Raw genomic sequence first — 22,986 nt, 5'->3', positions numbered from 1 at the left:
GTCCTCCATCTTCTGAAACCCTTGCAGAGTTCTTTAATAAAAAAAATTCTGATTTGAGAGTAACTTTACAATCTTCTATTCATAATTATGATGCTCTACAATTTAGTCATTCAGATGAAGGTAGATATGTTCTGGAATCATTTTCAGACCCTGGACTGGCAACAGTTTTTAAAACTTTAATAAATTTGTCAAATCAAATTGCTTATTGGATGGCTGTCCTTCGATTATTATGAAAAATGCTCCATTTACTTTTAAAGCTGATTTATTCAAATGGACTGTTTTTTCATTGGACAATGGATTGTTCCCTGATGATCTAAGCCAAATTCTGATTACTCCTATTCTTAAAGACCAGAAAGTATCAATTGCTACTAAATCCAACTATAGACCTATCATAAGCATTCCTTTGTTCACCAAACTGTTGGAAGGTTTGGTCAACCTGGAACTGGTTAATTACTTGGAAAATTTTAACATTCTTCATGATTATCAGTCTGGATTTAGAAAAGGCTTCAGTACAGAAGAAAGGGACTTGGGGGTAATAGTGGACATGAAAATGAAGCTGTCGGCACAATGCGCAGCGGCTGCTAAGAAAGCGAATAGAATGCTGGGAATAATTAAGAAGGGTATTACAAGCAGAACGAAAGAAGTTATCCTGCTGTTGTATCGGGTGATGGTACGCCGGCATCTGGAGTACTGCGTCCAATATTGGTCGCCGTACCTAAAGAAGGATATGGCAATACTTGAGAGGGTGCAATAAAGAGCGACGCTTATGATAAAAGGTATGGAAAACTTTTCATACGCTGAAAGATTAGAGAGACTGGGGCTTTTTTCCCTGGAGAAGCGGAGACTTAGAGGTGATATGATAGAGACTTACAAGATCACGAAGGGTATAAAGAAAGTGGAGAGGGACAGATTCTTCAAACTTTCGACAACTACAAGAATGAGAGGGCATTTGGAAAAATTAAAAGGGGACAGATTCAGAACCAATGCTAGGAAGTTCTTCTTCACCCAATGGGTGGTTGGCACCTGGAACGCGCTTCCAGAGGGTGTGATAGGACAGGGTATGGTATTGGAGTTTAAGAAGGGATTGGACAATTTTCTAAAGGAAAAGGAGATAGAAGGGTACTATACAGGTCCTGGACCTGATGGGCCACTGCGTGAGCGGACTGCTGGGCATGATGGACCTCTGGTCTTATCCAGCAGAGGCAAGACTTATGTTCTTATGTACAGAGACTGTCCTTGCCTCCATGATTGATCATATCCATTGTCTATTCAGCAGGGGCACAAGCACTTTAATTCTCCAGCTAGATCTTAGCAGTGCCTTTGATTTAGTAGATCATGATATCCTGTTGGGATGTCTAGACACAATAAGGATTTCAGGCAAGATCTGGAATTGGTTTGAAGGATTTTTGAAAAAGAGATCTTAAGAACATAAGAACATAAGAAGTTGCCACCACTGGGTCAGACCAGAGGTCTATCATGCCCAGCGGTCCGCTCCCACGGCGGCCCATCAGGTCTGTGACCTGTGAAGTGGTTCCTGACCATTTCTGTAACCTACCTCTACCTCTACATCTATCTGTAACCCTCTTACCAAGTGATTAGTTATGGCAACTATTCTCATTCTTGGAGCAACCCTTGTGGTATACCCCAAGTTTCTCCGCTGTCACCCACATTGTTTAACATCCATATTTCTCCACTTGGATATTTACTACAGAGTTTAAACTTTAAAGTTTATATTTATGCTGATGACATCTCTATCTTGTTTCCTTTAAATAATTTCTCCGTGGAAGTTATAAACCAGATATTGTTTATATTATCTCAGACAGAACAATGGACTATCAATTTCAGGATGAAACTCAATACAGAAAAGACTAAATTTTTTTTAGCCAGCCCTAATGATAAAATAACAGAAACGTCACTTCATCTCAATGGACATGTATATCCAATATCCAATTCTATTAAAATTCTGGGAATCACACTTGACCGTCATCTGACGGATCAATTATACTAATTTAGTGGTACAAAAATGTTTTTTTATATTATGGAAATTACAGACCATTAAAAATATTTTGATCCAGTGTCTTTTAGATTATTGGTACAATCATTGATCTTACCTATCTTGATTATTGCAATATTATGTTTTTGGAATCCTCCAAAATTTTTTTAAGAAGACTGAGAATAATTCAGAACACCGCGGTCTGACTGATTTTTGGTCTGAAGAAGAATGACCATGTCAGCTCATATTATCGTTTATTGCATTGGTTAGCATTAGAAGCAAGAGTACTATTCAAACTTTCTTGTATCTGTTTTAAGTTAATATCAGGATTGTCTCCAGTTTATCTTTCCCCTCACTTTGATTTATGTAGACCATTAAGGAATACAAGAAGCTTTCACTTATTTGCCTTTCCTAAGCCAAATGGTGTTCGTTATAAGACCTTCTTTGATAGGACCTTAGTGTTTCAAGCAGGTAAACTGCAATTTTGGCTTGGTGAATGCATTCATCAAACCACGTCTTACTGTTCTTTTCGAAAATTAGTCAAATCTTCTCTGTTTGACAAATTTATTACTTAACTTGGTATTCTTAAGATTGTAATCATATTTTTAACTTTTTATTGTATGATTTTATTTTTATGGTATAAATGTATTTCACTGACTGTCCAGTTTCTCTTGGTGTAAATCACCTAGAACTTTTGGTAATGGCGGTATAAAAGAATAAAATTATTATTATTATTATTATTGTAGATGATTTAGCATAGCTGAAAAGGAGCATTGTAGCAAGGCTTTATTTAAAGCCAACTGCAAAAGAAACCGGTGGTCTCAAAAATTCATCTTCTATGGACCAATAATATGTATCAAAATCTGCAAGGAGACCAATTTTCTTCAAAACAAAATGTGATTACTAGAACACCACATTATTTGCTTCTGAATTTATAGCATGATGCCTACGTGAGAAGGCCAAAATGGTGTCACATAGGTGTCTACTGTATGTATGTATAAAATAGAACCTACCAAATACAAACTAACCTCTAGTGATACGTGCCGTGTATATTACCTGTTGCTCCCTGTCAAATGCAAACATTTTTTGAAGGAGGAAAAAGGCCTCAGGAGCCACGGAGAGCAAATGCTACACCGCAGCTCTGAAGGAAAGAGCTGTACAACCTTACTGGCTCTCCTGCAACACTATCATTGGCCATTAAAAACCTCCTTTCATAACATAAATGTAAATTTTAAAAGTAAAATCTAAATGTAGATTTTAAACGTGTTAACAAGTAGGTAAGCAAGTAAAGTGTAAATAAATGCTTATCTGAATGATATCCTGCCAAAGTATGTCCTCACTTGCTGTCCTCACAGATTCAGTGCTTTCAATATGTCCAATTGTTGCTGAAGCTGACAGTAGCCATCGTTTCACGATCAAATCACTGCTTCAGGGCTCTATACATCAAGAAAACACTGTTAAATAAATTGTAATCCTGAGAGACACTAGGATTCACCAAAAAATAAGTACACTACCTGAAAAAACATTAGCACTACATGACTTTGTGTCAGGATCAGAGCAAATAATATGCATCTCAGTGTCCTTTAAACAAACAGCTGTAACTGATCAAATTATTGCTGTAGTGTGACTGGATAAACAAAACTAGCTCAAGGTTAACCCAACGGGTTGTAAAGCTGATGTGCATCACACACTATCAGTGTAAATCTTGTGATACAAATGGAGGCCATTATTTCTAGTACAAATAAATCCAGTCGATAGAAGCATTTAATCCAGATGGCTGGAATGTGTTCAATTTAAAGATCTATTGTTGTTCCCGCCTCAGGAGCATAAGCTTCCGATTCCCTCCACGTTGATGTCAAACAATGCGATCTATGATAAAGCATCTTAAATCTTGAAAATTATGTGATAATTGTGTACAGTGCTATACCACTGGTGCCTTCATTAACACAATGCGTTATAACACTGCGGTGTTCATTGGCCGTAATATGAAATTTCCTTGAAGTTTGTCCATTGTAAAACTTCCTATATGGACAAAAAAAATAGTATATAACAAATTCCGTGTCACAGCTGGTGTTATGTTTCAAAGTATAAACTTGCTGATCTACTGGATTTGTAAATTCAGTGACAGTTAACGTGTCATCATAGGTCTTACAGTGACCTCATAGAGTCCTGAAGCAGTGATTTGATTGTGAAACAATGGCCACCGTCAGTTACACCAAGTGGACTTATTTAAAGCACTGAATCTGTGTGGACAGTGAGTGAAAACATACTTTGACAGGTTACCATTCAAAAAAGCATTTATTTACACTTTACTTGCTTATCTGCTTGTTAACATGTTTAAAATCTACATTTAGATTTTACGTTTAAAATTTACATTTATGAAAGGAGGTTTTTTATGGCCAATGATAAAGTGTTGCAGGAGAGCCAGTGAGGTAGTACTACTCTTTCCTTCATAGTTGCAGTGTAGCATTTGGTCTCTGCAGCTCCTGAGGCCTTTTTCCTCCTTTAAAAAAGTTTGCATTTGACAGGGAGCAACAGGTGATATACTCGGCACGTATAACTGGTGGTTAGTTTATATTTGGTAGATTTTTATATACACCAGTTTCTCCATTGACTTTTGAGATTTATAAAATAGAACCAGCTCCAGTATGCTAACATATACACCTAATCTAATCCAGTATTTCTGAGTTGCACTATGCCTAAATAGGTTCAAGGTAATTTACAATATAAGGAATTACTGATGTATGTGCTGCATCATATTATAGCAGTTTGTGAAGGACCAAGTTATGAACGGAGTTTTGGGGTAGGGAAAATGAAGGTTCCGTAACTGTACTAGTATAAAACTTGAGTTAAGTATGGGATTAAGTGATATTAGGTATTTTGAGTTTGCTTGTTTATTTTACTTATAATCCACTTTATTTCCCATAGATTGTGTATGGATTATTTTGTTATAAATTGCCTTGAACCTATTTGGTATAAGTGCGATTATTAGATTAGATCAGGGGTGCCCACACTTTTTGGGCTTGCGAGCTACTTTTAAAATGACCAAGTCAAAATGATCTACCAACAATAAAAAATTTTTTAAAAACCCTACAAAGCACACTGAAAGGCAGAGAAAATGTTAATTATCATTCATATTCCGGGTTTTTTTCAAAGAGGTCAAGGCAGATGACTCTATGCAATGTCATCTCAATAACAACCATACAAAAATAGACAAATATAACCCCTCCCTTTTTACTAAACCACATAGCAGTTTTTAGCGCAGGGAGTTGCGCTGAATGCCCCACGCTGCTCTCGACGCTCATAGGCTCCCTGCGCTAAAAACCGCTATTGTGGTTTAGTAAAAGGGAGCCATAGTGAAAAATATAGACAGCAGATATAAATTCTCAAAACAGACACATTTTGATCACTAAATTGAAAATAAAATCATTTTTCCTACTTTTGTTTGATGATTTCATGAGTCTCTGGTTGCACTTTCTTCTTCTGACTTCTACTCACTTCACACTGGCTGCACTTCTTCTGACATCTTCTGATTTCAGCCCACTCCTTCTTTCAGCCTCCTATATGCTTTCTCTCTTCCATACCTCATTCTCTCCCCCAACTTTTTCTTTCTTTCTCCCTGCCTCCTGTTCTTTCTTTCTCTCTCTCTCCATGCCCACTTTCTTTCTGTCTCCCTGCTTGCCCCCTTTGTTTCTTTCTCCCTGCCCTCCCCCAAGCCACTAGGTTTGCCATCGCCACCGGGGAACAGGCCTCCAAGCCACCGCCCCCCAAGCTCTGCATGCAGAAGCCTTGCACTGACCAGCATTCTGCTCCCCTTCAATTCTGATGTCGGAGAGGAAGTTCCGGGCCAGCCAGGCAGCGATTGGTTGGCCCAGAAATTCCTCTCCGATGTAAGAATTGATGTCGGGGAGAGGAATGCTGGTCAGCGTTAGGCTTCTGCAGGCCCAAATCTCTGGATCCCCAGGGCCGAGGAAAAGAAAAGAAAAAAAGCCAGTCTTCCATGAGAGCCGTTCCAGTCTCTTTTTAGCACAACACTCAACTTCCCATTTTCAGGCTCAAGACGTCAGAGCAGCAGCAGCAGCAGCTCCGGCATTTTTGGACAGAGCACCTCCTGCTCCCGACTGCCTTTCTCCAGTCTGGCTTGTCAATTCCGCCAGGGGCAGCCGGCGCTCAGCTCTCAAGGGTCGTGACTTCCCTAGACCTCCCTCCCGCCTTCTCCCAAAGGAAGTGACTTCATCCCCCAGTCGGAAGACGAGTTCTGGCAGTCGGGCAGGAAGGGCGCAGCAAGAATGAGTGTGCGTGGGGAACCTTGGGGAGATTCCGGTGGGGAACCTTGGGGAGAGGAAGGCTGATCGGCCGGCCGATTGGAACGCCAACACGAGATCGACTGGCGTTGCCTTCCCGATCGACCGGTCGATCGCGATCGACGTGTTGGGCACCCCTGGATTAGATTATAGACTTGAGAATAACCACTACTTATTCATAGGATACGCATCATAAAATCTGTTTTATTCTTTGGGATATTGCCAGGTACTTGTGATCTGGGTTAGCCACTGTTGGAAACAGGATTCTGGGCTTGATGGACCTTCAGTCTGTCCCAGTATGTCAACTCTTATGTTCTTATGGAGTACAAAAAAAACCATACACAATAAAAATCAGCAAACATACATAACACACTACAACATACCTAAATTAGTATACAAGAACATAAATTAAACAAAAAAACAAACAAACCCCCAGCAGCAATGTCACTCCTATGTATATATCAGCAGAGATCACAAAAACACCACCTTCTCATCACTAGTTAGTTGTCTATAATGTGTATGCTTTCAAAGAAGAGAGTTTTTAATTTTTTTTCTGAATCTGTTTCCATCCTAATGTCATTGAGGGATTGTTCCAGGTCTTGATGCCAAGATAAGTGAAGAGTGAATTGAATGTGAATTTGTATTTAACTCCTTTGGGAGATGGAAGAAATAGTTAAAGCAATTCCAGTTTTCTGGTTGATGTTGACCAGAAATTGACAAATAAGTTTATGAGTGGCTCAGAAATTTTTGCATATAGAATTTGGAATATTATGCATGATAGTTTGAAAGAGATACGAGTTTTAACAGGAAGCCAATGTAAATTTGTCTATAAGGTGACACAAAGTCAAATTTTATAGTTTGAATATTAGTCTGATTGTCATGTTTTGTACCATCAGTAGTTTATTCAGGAAAGTAGAGTTTAGACCCGCATAGAGGGAGTTGCAATAATCCAGCTAGGACAGTATAAGCATTTGCATTGGTACAACAAAGTGACGCTCTTGAAAAAAGGGTCGGATAAGTCTTAGTCTTCTCATATTGTAGAAGGTTTTCTTCCTTAAATTGGATACTTGAGATTCGTATGATAGGGTGGAGTCAACAAGTATGATTCAAGAACTTGGGACGTCTTGTTGATATTCAATGTGAATCCTGAGGTTAGAGTTACAGTGGAAGGAACTGTGTGTACAGCATTATGAAACTACAGAACTTTGGTTGTGTCCACGTTTCGTTTGAGTTTGTTGAATGCGGCCCAGGTCTATATTTTGTCTATTCCATTTGATATTATCAGTGCTGTATTGTTAGAGTCAGGATTAATTGGGATGAGTAAAATATTGTCATCTGCTTATAAGAATATGAATTCATTGTTGTTGAATTTGATGTGGCCTAGTGAGCTCAACAAAAGGATATAGAGGATTGAGGATAATAGTGATTCTTGTGATACGCCGCAGAACGCTTGCCAGTTTTATAAAAATGCTTTGTCTTTGTAAACAAGATATTGTCTGTTTTGTAGGAAGTCTTTGAACCAGTTCAGGACAGTGCCTACGATGTCTATTTCATTGAGTTTGGCTAGAATTAGTTGGTGGTCGACCGAGTCGTCAGCAGCGGAAATATCAAATTGAAAGAGGATTGCTTCATGGCCAACGCTCAAGTAGCGCTAGATTTTGGACACTAAGGTCAATAAAAGGAACTCTGTGCTATGATTTGATCAGAATTCAAATTGCGTGGGGGGGAAGCAAGAGTGTTCTTCAATGTAGGTGGAAAGTTGTATGCTGACATGCATTTTGAGAAGTATGGTTAGTCTATTATGTAAATGTATAGTCTATTATGTATAGTCTATTATGTAAATGTAACATTAACGAAATTGTAACTTCGCTGTAAATGTACAGTCTCTTCATCTGTTAACCGCATAGAACTTCCATGGTAATGCGGTATACAAGAATAAAGTTATTATTATTATTATTATTATTATTGAGATTCCGGCTATGGGTCTGTAATTTGAGGGATTTGAAAGGTCAACTTTCAGGGCTTTTGGGATTTGCTTGATGGCAATTTGCTCCATTTGCAAGTATGCTGTTGCAAGTGGCTGTTTAGGACAGAGGTAGGAAGGAGTTCCAAAATTGGTTTGCTGGATTGATTCTGGAGGTGTGTGATTTGGTTGGAGAGATATAGGGGCAGTGACTCACTTCCGGCTCACCACAAAATTGTTTCCCACGTACTCACCTTTATAAGACCCCCAGGGACCCCTGAAGAAGACTTTTTGTCGAAACGCAGACCGTGTTGGGTCCTGTATCCCTAGCGGACTAGGTCCTTTAAGGCTCTTATGTGGATAATTTATTTTTATGTGGATGGAATTATTTTATGTGGATGATTTCAGTGTACCTTTGGAACTTTGACACTTTCAAATAAAGTCCATTTAGGAACATCATCATTCCACAGAGTTTTTTTGGTTCTCTCTGGATTTTCTTCTTTGTGGATATTTCGGGGTCAATTCCTTTTGTTTTTTGCAGATTGGAAGGGAGCAAGATGACTAAGCGGAAGGCCTGAGAGTAGCGAGTTGCAGTAGTCTATGTGCGAGGTGATGAGGGTGTGGCTAAGTGTTTTGGTAGTATACTCAGAGAGGAAGGGTCAGATTTTGGTAATATAGAGGAATAAGTGGCAGGTTTTAGTGATATGTTATATCTAGGTGGTGAAGGACAGAGAGGATTCAAAGATGACTCCTAGATTACGAGCAGAAAAAACAGGAAGGATAAGAGTGTTGTCCACAGAGATAGAGAACAAGGGAAACGGAGAGGTAGGTTTAGAGGGGATAAAGAGCAATGCTGTTTTAGCCATATTCAATTTTAGATGGCAATGAGACATCCAGGTGGCAATGTCGGACAGGCAAGCTGAAACTCTGGGTTTCAGTAGAGATATTTGCTGCAGAGATGTAGATTTGGGAGTTGTCAGCATAGAGGTGATACTGGAAGCCATGGGAGGAGATCAGCGCTCCAAGTATCGTGGGTTTGTTAGCCTCAGCAATATGGAATTTGTTTTTCTTGGAATGCATTTAAGTGTACATTTGCCTGTGCACATGATAGTATTCTGCATACTTACATGCTCAAATGGCTCATAAATGTGTATGCCCTATTATAGATTTGTTCTTGTGACATAAATGTGTGCTTGCACTCTATGCATTTACTTCTATATTTTATAAAATATGCATGTATATTGTAGCTCTGCCTCTACTCCACCTAGATTACAACCTGGGAGCACCTAAGAGTACATGTGATGCAAGTATATGGATGCACTATTTTATCACTGAATACACTTCTATGCACTTATACTGCAGCACAATTTTAACAAAAAGCCTATTCTTTGTGAACAAAAATATTGGTTAAATATACTGGATAACCTTTTTTAAAATTGCCCCCTTTACGATCACCTTACATTCTAACATGCCTACTCCTCCTGCCCCTGAACCCCCTAAAACCTTCTAAACTTCCTTCCAAACTTAGGATTTTCAGTCTATGGAGAGGCTTCCTCATCACCACTCACTGTCATTACAGGACACAGGGAAAGTTACAGCATTAAGGTGCCTTCAACAAAATATTCCTTACCTAGTGCACGCCATATCAGGCAGAAGAGCAGGGTAAAGCACACGAAGGCCCAGTTCCACTCATGGTTCTCTCCAACTGTTGATACGCCCATGAATATAAAGATTAGTGTCTCACTGACGCTACTCAACATCTTCATGAAATATTTTATTGTAGTATAAGATTTCTGGGAAACATTTGCTGCCACATATTTATTCATTGTTACAGCACACGTTGCTATCCTGCAAAAATATATAGATATATATATTCTTTTTAATAATTCTATTTTAAAAAATAATAAAAAATGAAACATTAAGGGGTCACTAAATCCATTTGAAGGCTGGAAAAGAGACCAAAGAATAGCTATTCAGAAATTCAAGTAAATAAATAAATAAATAAATATCTGTGCTATTTGAAACTGAAGCAGAGGCTATAGGAGAGGGCAAATAAGGGAATATAGGGTGATAATGGATCCTTTAATGAATCATTTTAGATGTGCCCAACTCTGAGCCATAGAATGCGTTGAATTACTGTACACCTTTCCCAATGTATGAGCTACATTATTCCTGTTTTGACTGTCCAAGTTCTTCTGGTGAAGTCTGTTCCCTCTTGATAAAGACAAGATCATCATAGAGAGTATGTTTGGTCCGTTTTGCCATTGTGGTGGTATATATATATATATATATATATATATATATATATATAAAGATGAAGTTGAAAGATAGGAATGCTTCAAAGTTATAGTAAAAATAATATTGCTTGGTTAGCAAATGTTAAAGTTTTAAAATATATGTATGTCACAGCTGCTATTTCCTGTCAGATTCCTGTAAGAATGGGAAATAGATGAGTCCTAGTAGGTCATTATGCCCTAAGTGAACATGTTGTTACCCCCTCTATTGCTGACAGGGGTGAAACCAATAGCATGTGATAACTACGTCATTATTGTTGCTAGGCTAAATTACTAATGAAATATGATTAACAAGAAATTCTGTGACTTGAAACTAACCAATGGAACATTACTGGAGTATGCAGTTTATCACTGGATCTTAATGAAGCAATTGAAATGTAATTGGAAGATGTACCAACTACGTATGTTTAATAATTAATTAACTGATTTGTTTGTTTGTTTGTTTATTCATTTATATCCCGCCCTTACCCACGGTGGGTTACAAACAAACATACAAAACTATAACTTTGCATCAGAAATACATACACCCAACAATAAATCCTCTCACAAGACAAAGCAAGAAATGCAAACAATAAGATACATAGGTGACCAGCACCTTATTATCATAATCCCAATAAAATGGCCATAAGCACATAGGCACATACACACATAAGCATTGCCTCTGCCAAGTCAGACCATAGGTCCATCATGCCCAGCAGTCCGCTCCCGCGGCGGCCCCCCCGGTCAATGACCTGTAGTGATCTATTACTCTAGAGCAATTTGTACTGTATAGTAACCCTCTAATTATATCCCTGATCCCCTTTTCCTTCAGGAACTCGTCCAGTCCCATTTTGAAACCCAAAGTCGTACTCTGCTCTACCACCTCCACTGGAAGCGCATTCTAGGTGTCCACCACCCTCTGAGTGAAGAAGAACTTCCTAGCATTTGTTCTGAACCTATCTCCCTTCAATTTTTTAGAATAAGCACTTGTAATTCATGGAGATTCTTGGTTGGTTCCTTACCAGTTAGTAGGATGCTAAGAACTCCCAAGGCTTTGAATGTTTAAACTGTACTTTTGTATTTGGTAGTTTTCTTTCCTTGGCCTCCTCCAGAGGTGAAAGAAAAGCTGAGGGGGTGTATAACCTGTTCATGTAGTCATTCAGAGCAAACACCATAATTGTGGGTTTTGAACTTACTTTGTGCCATATTGTCTTAAAAATAAGTCATGCCTCTTTTTGCCAAACCAGTCTGGTCAGTCTGGATAACTAGTAGAGCACAAAGATTAGGTTTATTTCTTGTAGTCCCTCACAGTTATGATAGGTAGCTTTCTGATGCTATTTTACTAATATTTTGCCTTCTAGAACAGAGCTTCCCAAACTGTGGGTCATAGTTAATGTTTCCTCTTGCAATAGACCTCCACTTATATTCCTGCCAGTGGAGGGTGCTGTTTTAATATCACATTTTCAATAGCAAGGAATGGGTAAGTTCTGTAAGACTATAGAAGACTTGCCTATCTGTTGTGATTGAAGTATCACCCCTCACTGGTAGCAACGTGGCTGGAGGACATCCACATAGCTTAGAGGGAACATTGATCATGACACAAAATGAGGTTTCAAAATTTGTGTTTGTGGTCATAATCGTTCCACACATCCTGACAAATCTGCAGTATAAGTAGGCCTATGCTGGCTCCACAGAAGACAACACATAATAGCAGTGTCTCTTGTAGATGCAATAGGAGGGTCAGAAACAGTAGCATGGAATGACGGTGGGTCACCAGGGGCTGCATATTTCTGTGGCTATGTTTGATAACCACTGCTGTAGGAATTTCCAATTTTATTTTAAATGTACTACTTATTTGTTTCACTGGGGCCCTTAGGCTTAGTTCAAAAGAACTGGTGGGGAAAACAATGTGTTTTGGACTTAGATTCAGTTTCATGCTTCTCTGAATGCATAAATAAGAAATTATACAATTCAGGGTAAAGTAATTAGGATCTTGCCACCAAAGACTTACAATATAAGGCCCCCTTTTATCAAGCCATCTTAGGTTTTTTTTAATCGCCGATCACTGCGTTAAAATCTCTGATGCTCATTGGAATTCTATGAGAGTCAGAGCTTTCACTGCAGTGGCTGGCGATAAAAAAACCTCTAATGCGGCTTGATAAAAAGGGGGCCTAAGTCAGGAGGTCAAAGTGACTTAGCTAAGATCACAAGTAGCAGCTGTGGGAGAACATAGGCAGTGGAATGGGTGGGCTACAGGAGCCATGACCCACAACAACATTTTGTCCAAAATAGCATCAACTACTAGAGAGCCTAGAAATTTTTTTGTTTAGCCCCTCCAACAACATCAACAAGAAAAATAAGTTATTTAGCTACTGGAGAAAAAAAGAATTTGAGATTCTGCCTTTCTTGATTAGACGGTTGGCTCGGGGGCCCGTTCAAGCTGGACTTCAGTTTTGGCTGTTTTGATTTTATTTTCACTTCTTTTTAGTTTATGATATATTTTTTAATCTCACTTATTGTTTTACCACTTATTTTGTTTTATTTTATCATTCAAATTTCATTTAAATTTCCCCAGAATTCTATTGCTTCAACGGTTCTCCCTCTGCATCTATTCTTATCTCCCCTCTTTTTAACCTTTCAAATTCCTTTAGATCATTGTAATCTTATTAGTATGTTTATTTTCTTATTTTTCTCCTCTATCTCTATTTTCTTTCTTTATTACTCTTCTAATTGTCATTTTTCCTGGTACTTTAGTTAGATTGTGAGCCTTCGGGACAGTAAGGGAATTTCTAAGTACCTATCTTACTTATAATTTTAATGCACCAATATATTCATTGTAACCCGTTCTGGGCTCTTTTGGGAGGATGGGCTAAAAAAATCAAATAAATAAATAAATAGTCTATAGCTCTAACCACTAGGCTATATCATCATGCCCCCTCAGAACACAAACCAGAATGCAAACCAGCATTGTAAACCAGCGAGGTACAAAGAACTCCTTGCATGCAAGTATGTCCATATGCACAAGTGGAGATAAAATATTTATTCATTTTTTTACACACCCTTTAACCTACTTACTTCACGCATAGCTGTCTTCTCCATGAAACACCTTCTTACATTTTAATACTGCAAACCAGTGGTGTAGCTACAGGTGGGCCTAGGTAGGCACAGGCCCACCTTGTCTGCCCACCAGAAAGGGTCAGCAGCAGCTACCTTGCTTTCCTCTCTCTTTCATATACATTTTAAAAAATTTAAATCTCTTTGCTGGATACTCACGCCATGATGCCAGAAAAGTGGAACATCTCAGTTGTTAAGTATGACAAGTAGCTGAACATAAAGACAAAAAGAGGCTCAATGACTCGAACATTATGGGTGAAGCGGGTAGTAAATGCTGCTGCCAATCCCAAAATGATTCCAATTAGCACACCTCCAAGTCCCACCAGAAAGAATTTAGCAACTCCAGAAAAGATATCAATGGTTTCAATTGTTTGCATTTGTGAGAAGTCTTTGAACAAATTGTATAGTACCTACAAAAGAAAAGTAAAGCAGATATTAAAACTTTGCAAATTCTTCAAGCTCTTACTACAAATATTATTACACTTAATTAAAAAATATATGAAATACAAAGGGCTAGGGAATTAAAACACTTACACTATTTTGAGTTTAGACTAATAATATTTAGTGTGCATGAGTTCCTAGATCTTTGATGAAGCAATTTTTCTGTATCGTCTTCACAAGGAGTATCAAAGTGGTTAACAATACAGGTGATTATACCTACCATACTGTGAAACCCAAAAGGCTTGGGAGAGAAAAAATAGGCCTTTAATCCAGATTTAAATTCAGGGAATGAGGTCTAGATGCACTAAATGCTCCAAATCATGTACCGATGGTCACTGGTTTAGCGACTGACCAAATTTGCTGACCTGATGTTCAAAATTGCTCACTGTGTGGATTTCTGTGCATTCATACATTCTCCAACTCTGCTGTGTAAACTACCTCATTACTATTACAAACGAGTCATCTGATCGATGGCCTAACATCACAAAAGCCCGCACCGACTGGTAATACCGACCCGATAAAAGCGACAGGTCTGCCCCATTCCTGTAAGCTCTGTCTTAACCGCACAAGTCTCGAACACATGATTTTAAAGTGTTTGAGACTTGTGCAGATGAGGACAGAGTTTGCAGGAATGGGGCAGGGACAGGAAAATAACTCGCCCGGACGGGACGGGAAAATGAGTTTATGCGAGGACGGGGAAAAAGGTTGTCCCCATGTCATTCTCTAGTGCAGGGGTGCCCACACTTTTTGGGCTTGCAAGCTACTTTTAAAATGACCACGTCAAAATGATCTACCTACAATAAAATTTTTAAAAAACACAAAGCACACTGTACGCAGAGAAAATGTTAATTATTTATATTCTGGGGGGTTTTCAAAGAGGTCAAGGCAGACTATACAAAGAGGTCAAGGCAACTATACAAAAACAGACAAATATACCCCCTCCCTTTTTACTAAACCGCGATAGTGATTTTTAGCACAGGGAGCTGCACTGAATGCCCTGCACTTCTCTCAATGTTCCCTGTGCTAAAAAACGCTATTGCGGTTTAGTAAAAGGGGGCCATGGTACAAAATATAGACAGCAGATATAAATTCTCAAAATTTTGATCACTAAATTGAAAACAAAATCATTTTTCCTACCTTTGTTGTCTGGTGATTTCATGAGTCTCTGGTTGCACTTTCTTCTGACTGTGCATCCAATATTTCTTCCCTTCTTTCAGCCTCCTGTATGCTTCCTCTTCTCCAGACCTCATTCCCTCTCCCAACTTTTTCTTTCTCTCTCCCTTCCCCCTCCCCTTTCTTTCTTCTCCCTGCCCCCTTCTTTCTTTCTGTCTGTCTTTCTCTCTCCATGCCCCCTTTCTTTCTGTCCCCCCCTTTCTTTCTGTTTCCCTTCTTTCTTTGTGTCTCCCTGCCCCTCTTTCTTTGTATCTCCCTGCCTGCCCCCTTTCTTTCTTTGTCTTTCATTCCTCCCTGTCCTCCCCCAAGCCACCACTGTCACCATCGGGGAACAGGCCCCCAAGCCACCGCCACAGAGTTCTGCTCTCCCTGCTTCCCGATGCCGTAAAGAGGACACAAGAGCGCCGGGCCTAGCAGCCTTCCCCACCCGATATCAATTCTAACGTCGGAGAGGAAGTTCCGGGCCAGCCAGGCAGCGATTGGCTGGCCAGGAACTTCCTCTCTGATGTCAGAATTGATGTTGGGTGGGGATGGCTGCTTGGCCTGACGCTTCTGCATCCTCTTTACGGCGTCAGGAAGCAGGTAGAATGTGAAGGCAACATGAGTCTATGACGGAGCCCAGGATGGGCTCCGCAATCAACTCGCGTTGCCTTCGCGATCTACTGGTCAATCGCGATCGACCTTTTGGGCACCCCTACTCTAGTGTGTAAAACAAACACAATACTGCCCCATAAAAACAAACAGTTGAACAGACCCCCCTCCCCCAATGATGGCCCTTCTCCCTGGAACAAAAATAGAGGCAGGAGGGATACCTACTCCCTTCTGCCACTAGATGCCCCCCAGCCCCACTAAACCACCCCACCCCCACAAAACCACCCCATACCTCTATATGAAGACAGCAAGAGGGATGCCCAGTCCCTCTTGCTCGTAGGCCTGTCACTCCAAAATGGTGGGTCTTCCCCTTCCTGGTGCATCCTATGATGTATGGGGAGAGGCCTAAGGTCCTGATTGGCTCAGACACCTAAGGCTCTTCCCCTGGGAAATCTTAGGAAATCTGAGTTGAATCAATGGTCATACACAGTGAAGGGATTAAAACTCAATTTTCCAGTTCTTAATACTTTTTAAATTCCCATGACATAAAAAAACATCCTTTCTAAAATTACCACTTGCACACATATAGGCCATTCACATGAACAAACACTATTTTTCACACATATAAATGTTATGCAATCCTTTGGAAATGACATCCAATATGATTCATTTGAACAGGACTGTGGAGTCAGAGTTGGAAGCAATTTTTGGGTTACTGGAGTAAGAGTTGGTGAAAATGTGCCAGCTCATTGTATGTCATGTGAATATTATAATGCTTAAATTTCTCATTTCATATATAATAATTTGTTTAACCAATTTTTTTCACAATGTGTTTTACTTGTAGAATATACTGTATTTTGATATCAAGTTCTTTATTACAAAATGTAATATATTTTATGATATTTATATTGGTGACAAAATCTATCCCTGTCCCCACAATCTCTGTCCATGTTCCCACTGCTGTGGACTCTGTCTGATCCTATCTGCACAAGCCTCGAAGTTATGATTTTATATTGAAATAATTTTATTAAAATATAAAAATAAACAATATTCTGTACAACTGTCATTTTATTAATCACAAATACAAAACGGATCAACAAAACCCCTGTCTCCTCTTCCCTTCCTCCTCACAAATATCCCTTCTACTATCAGACAACTGAGGAAGCCAAATTACTATAGAATGCTGTATATAAAAATCATGCTACCAGAATACCTCGGTCACACACACAAAACACAAATGACAAATCCATAATAGCCACCCAAAAATGATAAACATAAAATATACCAAACCCAAGAAGCCACACCTTGCATGTAATGCAACAACTAAATAGATATACAGATAAAGGAGTCATAGTCGAAATGGAGATATCATAATAAAGGAGTCGAAGGTTTTATGTACGGACTCCATAGCCCTGCATTTGAAATGATTGGTCTTGTATTATGACAACTTAGGCCACCACCTAGGCTCTTAAAACATGGAAGATGTGGAGGGGCATAGTAAAAAAAACCCATCTAAGTCCCCTTTTGGCCTAAGGCCGTAAACGTTGAAAGTAGAAGCAAGGAAAATGTCCATTATAAAAAAAAACGTCCAAAAGAAGGTTTTTTATGATAATGGCTTGCCTCTACGTTCAGCTGTTTAAATGCCCAGGCCACCACTACGTCTAAACTTATACATATAATCAACCTAAAAAAAGCCTAAGCCCCAAACATCCAAAACAAGGGCTTTTAGGCGAAGGAGGAGCCAGTCCTTCGCCTAAAAACTGGATTCTGTAACCGGTGTCTGTCAAAACCAACACTGGTTACAGAATCCCCCCCCCCACGACATCAGGGAGAGCCCAAGCCCTCTTGCCCCGCCCAAGAGAGAGCCCAAGCCCTCTTGCCCTGCGGCACCCCGAACTTCCCCAACTCAATGGGGCAAGAGGGAAACCAAGCCCTCTTGCCACGCGATCCCCAAACCCCCACCCGGGCCGAATCTGTTGGGGCCAGGAGGGAGTCCAAACCCTCCTGGCCAGGCGATCACCCCATTCCCCCACCCCACATGATCCGGCCAGAAGGAGCCCAAGCCCTCCTGGCCCGCGACCCCCTCTAACCCCAACCTCCCACTAAAATACGGGCAGGAGGGATCCCAGGCCCTACTGCCCTCGATGTAACTCCCCCCCAACAGCCACCCCCGAACCCCCGATCGACCCCCCCCCGCCGACCTGTGACCCACCCGTGACCCCACAACCCGCCACCCCCACCCCCCTTCCCCGCACCTCAAAAAATGTTGGCCGGACGGACGGGTGCCAAGCCCACCCGTCCGGCAGGCCAACCAGCGTAGGAATGGGGCCAACATTTTTTGAGGTACGGGGAAGGGGAGTGGGGGTGGGGGTGTCGTGGGGTCGGCGGGGGGTCACAGGTCAGCGGTGGGGCTGATAGGGGTTTTGGGGGCAGCCGTTGGGGGGGTTGCGTCGAGGGCAGGAGGGTCTGGGATCCCTCCTGCCTGTATTTTAGTGGGGGGTGGGGGTTAGAGGGGGTCATGGGCCAGGAGGGCTTGGGCTCCCTCCTGACCGGATCATGTGGTGGGGGATGGGGGGAGATCGCCGGGCCAGAAGGGCTTTTGGCCTCCCTCCTGGCCCGAACGGATTCAGCCCGGTGGGGGGAGAATTGGGGATCGCGGGGCAAGAGGGCTTGGGCTCCCTCTTGCCCTGATCATTGAGGGGGAAGGGTGGATCGCGGCAGAGGAGATGAGCCATCTCTCCTGCCGCGATCATTGCAGTAGGGGGTAGGCAGGTTGCTGGGGCCGCTGAGCTGATCGCAGCAGCCACAATCAGCTCAGCGGCCCCTTTTCGGCACTTATACCTGTTTTGACTTGGTCTAACTCAAAACATATAAGTGCCGACTAGGCAACCTGCCTAAAGTTTTGGTTATACCTGCTGCACGCCTATGTCTAGGTCTGCCCACCGACTGCTCTTTCCCCTCCTCTAAAAACGCCTCTTTTCTCTCTGTGAATTTAGATGCAGGGGAAAGGCCTAAGCTGGTTTTAGATACATTTAAAACCAGCTTTGATTATGGGTACTTGGACGATCAGGCTTTTTGATCGTCCAAGTAGCCATTTAGGCCACTTATTAGGCACTTTTTTTTATTACGAGCCCCATAGTGCCTGGTGTGACTCCCAGTTTGTGGTACCTTTTATCCATATTTCTTTATATAAATCTCACCAGGCCTTCTCAGTTGCCTCATAAAACAGGAGTCATTCGAATAGCCAGGAACTTTTAAACTCAAGGTAGCTTTTATTACTGTCCCATACTTTAAATAAAGCAAAAAAAAAATCATAGAAACTGGGCATATCAAGGGATTTCATTCACATCAATGAGGTATTCTGTAAGAGTTCCTAACAGGGTTCAGTCCAGTATAACATTTCTTCAATACTGTTCCCTTGGCCATCCCCTTCATCTTGGTGGGTTGATAAATTAGGCTTTGGAGCTCAGAAAAACAAACCCAGTCTTAAGCAGCTATACCTCCTGTGCTTAATGAAAAAAATGTTACTGCAGCTACTGCCCTTCCCCCTTTTTTGGGCAATAGACCTTCCAAACAAATGTTCAAACAGAGCTTTTCATGTACTTTGCATATGCATGAATCTGTCAATGTTATGAGCGTCTGTGTGCGTTCAGATACAATTGCCCATACAAGCACCATTCTTTGATGTGATTGGTCCTTGAAAACTAATGGCAAGCAATTTTATTTTTATTTTTTTATGCAGTAATTATCCTAACCTGAGCAACAAAGCAATCAAGGCTTTTTTACTGTTTGGATCTTCTTATTTTTGCAAACTTGGATTTTCAGCTCTGACAGAAATTAAGGGCCTCTTCTATTAAACTGCGCTAGCAGTTTTTAGCGTAGTGAGCCGTGCTGAATGGCTCACGCTGCTCTCAATGCTCATAAAGTTCCTATAAGCATCGGGAGCAGCGCGGGCCATTCAGCGCGGCTCTCTGCACTAAAAACTACTAGCACAGTTTAATAGAAGAGGGGGTAAATTTTAAAAAAGAAAATGACTGCAGATGGTAGATGATGAAATGTGTGTTTGTCGACTTTTGAGCCACATTTTGAGTTAGTTTGCACTCAAAAACAAGCACATCTATCACATTGATTAGCAATTCTATTCTCTCTACTTTAGTTTCACTGTTGTTACAATTATCCATACGAAGCTTAAAGAACTTTAAATAAATAACTCTAAAATTTAATTTTTTGTTGGTTTTGCAATTTTATAATTTCAATTATAAGGTGTCGCAAAAAACCATTTGCTCTGTTTACTGTGCCAGAGCTAAAAAAAAAGTTTGAGACACTGCTCTAATCTGTTTGGCCAACTTAACTCAAAATTCAAACAAAATTCTCAGAGACTTCCTTTGTAAACATTGGGGTCCTTTTACTAAGGTGTGCTAACCGATTTAGCGTGTGATAAATGCTAAGGCACCCATTATATTCTATGGGCGCCTTAGCATTTAACATGCACTAATCTGTAGTGTGCGCTAAATCGGTTAGTGTGCCATAAATCAGTTAGCGCACCTTAGTAAAAGGACCCTATTGTATTTCATCTGGTTGCCAAAATACCTGGGAGCAAGGTGGCTAGGTATAAGGCTCAGGTCAGTCTCAATTCCATGCTAGCAGGTCCAAGTCAGCTTGGCACCTTGCATGTCCCCACCATGGGCTGCTTCTTCTCTTCTTTCAGGGCTTCCTCCTCTGCCCTCCAGGCTAATCATTTAAACAGCCCCTTTCTGCCTGTTTGCCTAGCTGTTAATAACCAACAGCTGGGGAACTCTTATTCATTCAGCCCCTCCCCAAGGCTGCTTCAGAACAGGGCTGAAAAGCCCAGTGCACTCTGGTACATGTAGTTTATCCCCAAACAGAGCTCTATTTCTCCTTTTACTCTTCTAAGATGGGTTAATATTATACTAGGTTTAATTGTATTCACCACAGGGGCAAGCAACAGGAGCTTGATTGTCAATCCTAGCTATTAGGAAGGCAATTAAATTTCCCTGAGCAACTACCTGCTGTTTACTTTTAAACCTGCTTTGCACAAATGTGCGCTCTACCAGGGAAAAGTCTCTCTAGTTAATACAGCACTATTTTCCCTTTACATCCATTCCTGGCTTTAGACACAAAATCCCCTGGAGTCTTTTGGTTTCCCTGGGACAGAACATGTTTTTTTTTCCTGAGATAGGGTATAATCTAGCCCTTCTTTTCTCCATCCCCAGCTAAAGATTTGTTCTTTAACATTCTCTTTCCAGTGAGATGAGTTCTCCGGCTCACAGTATCTATAGTAGTGTGAAAACAGCCTCTTAAAGCAGATTATGTTGTTCTGGTTTGCATTTTGACTTTGATGGAAATTTTAGGGGTGTGGGTTAGTTGTGCACAGGAACAGGGATGGGTGGATCCTTCTTTTACAGTCTCTAGAAACAATATTGTGACTAATTCTCGGTGCCAGTTCTTGGATGTGCCACAAAGTCCCTTTGTTGTTCTTCATTTCTGAACAATTCAGTCTGTGCTGTGGTATATGGTGCTGTTATCTGCAATAGTTTTCATCCTAGCAAGTTGTTCTACATGTATAGTGTTGTCCTTTTCTTATGACTGCACCTAGTATGAACATCTTTTCCTAAATGAGGAACTCGGCCAAACAAATTTACGATGACATGTCAGTTACATTAGGGAATAAATGTGCGTCTTACTCCACAGTCAAGAACTGGGTTGCTGTGACAATTCCAGAAGACATGGATGCTCACTATGAATATTCACTACAAAGAAAGCAGAGAGCTTGGAGATATCCTGATCAAGTAGGCTATATTATTCATGAGATTTTAGACAAGAGAAAGCTCTCAGCCAAATGGGTTCCCAGATGTCTCAATGCTGACCAGAAGCATGAATGAGTGGACCAATTTCGGTGGGATCCCATGGGACTTTTTAATAACCAAAACTATACCCATGGGGGCAACAGAACATCTTTGCACTTAGGAGAGCCAAACCAAGCTCTGACCCTTCTTCCAGCCCCCTCCCCAGTGCTGATGCTATGTGGAACAAAAAACTGGTAGGGCCATGGTCCCTGTGGCCCACACCAACCACTGCTTAAGTGATTCCTCTCTTCCCATCCCCCAACACACTTCCATCCTCTCTCCACTGCCAGATAATGTGTGAAGTAACACAAAACCATGCAAATGGACACTCAAAAGCTTACAGCCGTACAGCGAAAGATTAGAGAAACTGGGCCTCTTCTCCCTCAAACAAAGGAGATTGAGAGGGGACATGATCAAAACATTCAAGGTACTGAAGGGGATAGACTTAGTAGATAAGGACAGGTTGTTCACCCTCTCCAAGGTAGGGAGAATGAGAGGGCACTCTCTAAAATTGAAAGGGGATAGATTTTGCACAAACGTAAGGAAGTTCTTCTTTACCCAGAGGGTGGTAGAAAACTGGAACGCTCTTCCGCAGTCTGTCATAGGGGAACACACCCTCCAGGGATTCAAGACTAAGTTAGACAAGTTCCTGCTGAGCAAGGACATACGATGGTAGAGCTAGTGTCAGTTAGGGCGCTGGTCTTTGACCAGAGGGCCACCGCGTGAGCGGACTGCTGGGCATGATGGACCACTGGTCTGACCCAGCAGCAGCAATTCTTATGTTCTTATGTTCTATACCTTACCAGCATCAAGTCCAAAAACTCAAAATATACCAGCAGTATACCTCCATTTGGGAAAAGAGGATAAGCCAGGCTGATTCAGATTCCTAGATGTTAACGGAATCTGTCACCTAAGTAACACATGGAAAATAGACGATTGCTTAGAAAAACAATAGATTGCAAATTTAGAAACAAATATCCAGACAAAAAAAAAATTCAATGAAAACCTCAAGAGAGCCCAAATTCTAAACTGGAGAATACTGAAGGAGAAACAGAAATACATTTCCTCCAGAACAAATATAAGTAATATACATTTTCAAAGATGACATATTTCATTTTCTAAAAATTGACAAATAGATAATTTGTACATTTGTTTGATCATTTTATTTTTTCAATTAGGTTGGTCTTAGTCTCTCTTTACCACTTTCTTATATATTTGCTTAAGTCCTTCTCCGGGATCTCACATACATTTTGTCTTTATTTACTCT

At 40.8% G+C, this 22,986-nt stretch overlaps 1 protein-coding gene across 1 annotated transcript in view; it reads right to left on the bottom strand.

Moving 5' to 3' along the window:
- LOC117362664 (sodium/hydrogen exchanger 2-like) overlaps positions 1–22,986 on the bottom strand; it is a 76,027-nt gene that overhangs the window by 38,749 nt on the left and 14,292 nt on the right. Inside the window, exons 3-4 of the mRNA XM_033949422.1 lie at positions 13,807–14,057; positions 9,891–10,108 (exon numbers count right to left, since the gene is read on the bottom strand). Of these exons, the coding sequence (XP_033805313.1) occupies positions 9,891–10,108; positions 13,807–14,057 (469 nt within the window). The remainder of the gene's footprint in view (positions 1–9,890; positions 10,109–13,806; positions 14,058–22,986) is intronic.

This window comes from Geotrypetes seraphini, chromosome 6 (assembly GCF_902459505.1).
Source record: "Geotrypetes seraphini chromosome 6, aGeoSer1.1, whole genome shotgun sequence".
Classification (NCBI taxonomy): Eukaryota; Metazoa; Chordata; class Amphibia; order Gymnophiona; family Dermophiidae; genus Geotrypetes; species Geotrypetes seraphini.
The sequence above is the reverse complement of the archived record's forward strand: the minus strand, read 5'-3'. Positions and strand labels throughout refer to the sequence as shown.